Genomic DNA, 2,500 nt, shown 5'->3' with positions numbered 1-2,500 from the left:
CCAGCAGTACCATCAGAACCAGCAGTACTAACGGTGGAGGCGGTGCGCACTCAGCACGGCGTAGTTTCTCTTCCGGGCCTCCTGGATGTAGGTGAGCATGAAGTCCCGTCCAAACATCTCCCGGTCGTCTTCCCCGTCCTCCGTCCTCAGAGGCAGAGACACGTCCACAATCAGAGGGTTGTCCCGGAAATTCACAAACCTGTCCACAAGAGACGGCGCAGAATCGGTCCATGAGACCGAGACATGAGAGACCAACCTGAGACTGACGCACTGAAGATTGCCCAACTTGGACAGTCTGTCCTGTGGTTGGACAGTCTGTCTAATCCTGAGTTACCGTCTACATTCTGTAAGAGAGTAAAATCATTAACTTCTGGTTCGTTTTATTCTCTTGTCCTCCCGGATTCAGTGATTCCATGTGTGGAAACAAAAGCCACACAGAGATAACCGACGCTCCACGTCGTACATTTACATAGGCACAGTTATTTCAGATATTTGCAGATCAGACACTGGATTAAGAGCCAAACAGAGATATTTCCAAATAAACCAGAGGAAACTCTCCTGAAACATGTTGATTAGATACTAAACGTACAAAAGGACTTATTTATTGTGTTTACAAAATTGTTCTTGATTACTCATCAGCTTATGACACCAAAAAAATCTAAATGGGAGTCAGACTGCAAATACGATGACAAAAACTGGAGCAGATTACTAAATTCATCTCAAATTCAATTTAATATTTTACACCGCATATACTATACCCCATACAGGTTGAATAAACTGAATGCCAACATCACTGCCAAATGTCAAAGGTGTAAAATGTGTGTAGTGGATCTTCATGTGCTTTGGAGCTGCATACACTGGAAAACCTACTGGAATAATGTAACTCAGACAACAGCAGCAGTTTGTGAGCTTTCTGCAGATGCTGACCTCAGGATTTGGATACTTGGAGATGTTATGTCCTTGAAATTATATCCTTGCAAGAAATACTCTGTTTTGTTAGCATCATCTGCAGCAAAAAAGTGTATATTTAAAAATTGGAAATCTGTGGAACCTCCAAACCAGAAACATTGGATCAACAAACTGTTGTCATGCTGTACTCCTGAAACATGTTTTCACTCGATACGGGGACATTGGCTAAGTTCAGCCGGATTTGGACTCTCTTTCTGGACCTTCTAACCAGATTAGGTCTGAGAGACTGACTTGTATTGATCTTTACTGTCTTATTTCAATTCTTATCTTTTTTTATTATTATTTTTATTCAATATTTTTGTTGAATTTCTTTCCTCTTGACTCTGGCCTTTCAAAAATATGTGAAGTGTTAAATATATTACTGCATCTGTTTTCACATGGACAGAGTGAGTGGGTTTTATTTTTGAAGTGTTTTCACAACAAAAGAAGGTAGTATTGTACACTTGATGTAGATTTTGTATGGCTGAACCTTCTGAATAAAAATATCTATACAAAAAAAAAAAACGTATAAAATCACACCAACAACACAGACACACTAAAACAGACATTCATTTACCTGAGACATAGAAAAGAAGAAGAAAAAAAGGGAAAGATGTGTTTTTGGAGAGTTGCTGATGCAAAAGCAAAAACATCAATCTGATTTGTTACTCCTGTGTACAAAGGTTTATAGTAAAGGTGTGATTTTCTCTTTAATATATTCAAATAAGGCGTATCTCTGCTTGTCCAACTGGAAGCTGTCTCAAACTTTCTTTTAAGTTGTATCCGGCCTCAGCAAATTCTGAGAGCAACTGTCCCTTTCTAAACAAAGAACAGAGTTCCTCATGAACTGTCCTGAACTCCTGCTGTTTTATGGCTTTCTGAGCAGAGAAAAACAGAGATGGGCATTTCTCAGATATTTGTGAAACTGGAATCTGTCCCGTTTTCTCCCTACTCAGATACCTCAAAGAGAAACTTAAATCCTGTAGGAAGTTGAAGTAAATATTATCTCCAGACCTAATTTGTTCTCCTGTCATTCAGCACTTTAAAAGATTGACTCTTGCTGTAAACTAAAAGTAACACAAAGGTCAGCAGAATGAGGTGAAACTCCTTTTTCTAACCTATCAAATGAAAGAATCAATCCTGAGTATAAGAATTAACACCATCATTTTCCAAGAACCTTTCACTATAAACTTGAGCAATTTTCAAATACTAAACAAAACATTTTCTTTCACATATTTTCGATGTGAAAATATCTGCTAGTTGATTCTGATAAACTAGCAGATATTACAATGTCACAATGAATTAGTCACTAACTAAAATTATTAATTCTAAAACTATGATTAGACCAGAGGTTCCCAAACTCTGGGGCGCGCCCCCTAGGGGCGATGAAAAAAAAACATGATCGCTGTATGCGCTGGGTTTTTACCTTAGAATGGCCAACTCTCTGTTATTCCTCTGTCAGTTTGATACAGTCGGGGCTTCCACACTCCCATATCTGTGTCCTCTGTTACTTTTATCAGCAGTTAAAACTGTTGAATCCGTTGTTAACATG

At 38.6% G+C, this 2,500-nt stretch overlaps 1 protein-coding gene across 4 annotated transcripts in view; it reads right to left on the bottom strand.

Moving 5' to 3' along the window:
- Positions 1–2,500, bottom strand: part of lrrc39 (leucine rich repeat containing 39) — a 14,260-nt gene that overhangs the window by 370 nt on the left and 11,390 nt on the right. For all 4 annotated transcript variants that reach the window (XM_016664743.1, XM_016664744.1, XM_007579111.2 and 1 more), the window contains exon 8: positions 33–199. In XM_016664743.1, the coding sequence (XP_016520229.1) occupies positions 33–199 (167 nt within the window). The remainder of the gene's footprint in view (positions 1–32; positions 200–2,500) is intronic.

Source organism: Poecilia formosa, unplaced genomic scaffold (genome assembly GCF_000485575.1).
Source record: "Poecilia formosa unplaced genomic scaffold, Poecilia_formosa-5.1.2 Scaffold508, whole genome shotgun sequence".
NCBI classification, from domain to species: domain Eukaryota; kingdom Metazoa; phylum Chordata; class Actinopteri; order Cyprinodontiformes; family Poeciliidae; genus Poecilia; species Poecilia formosa.
This window is presented reverse-complemented; position numbering and strand designations above follow the sequence as displayed.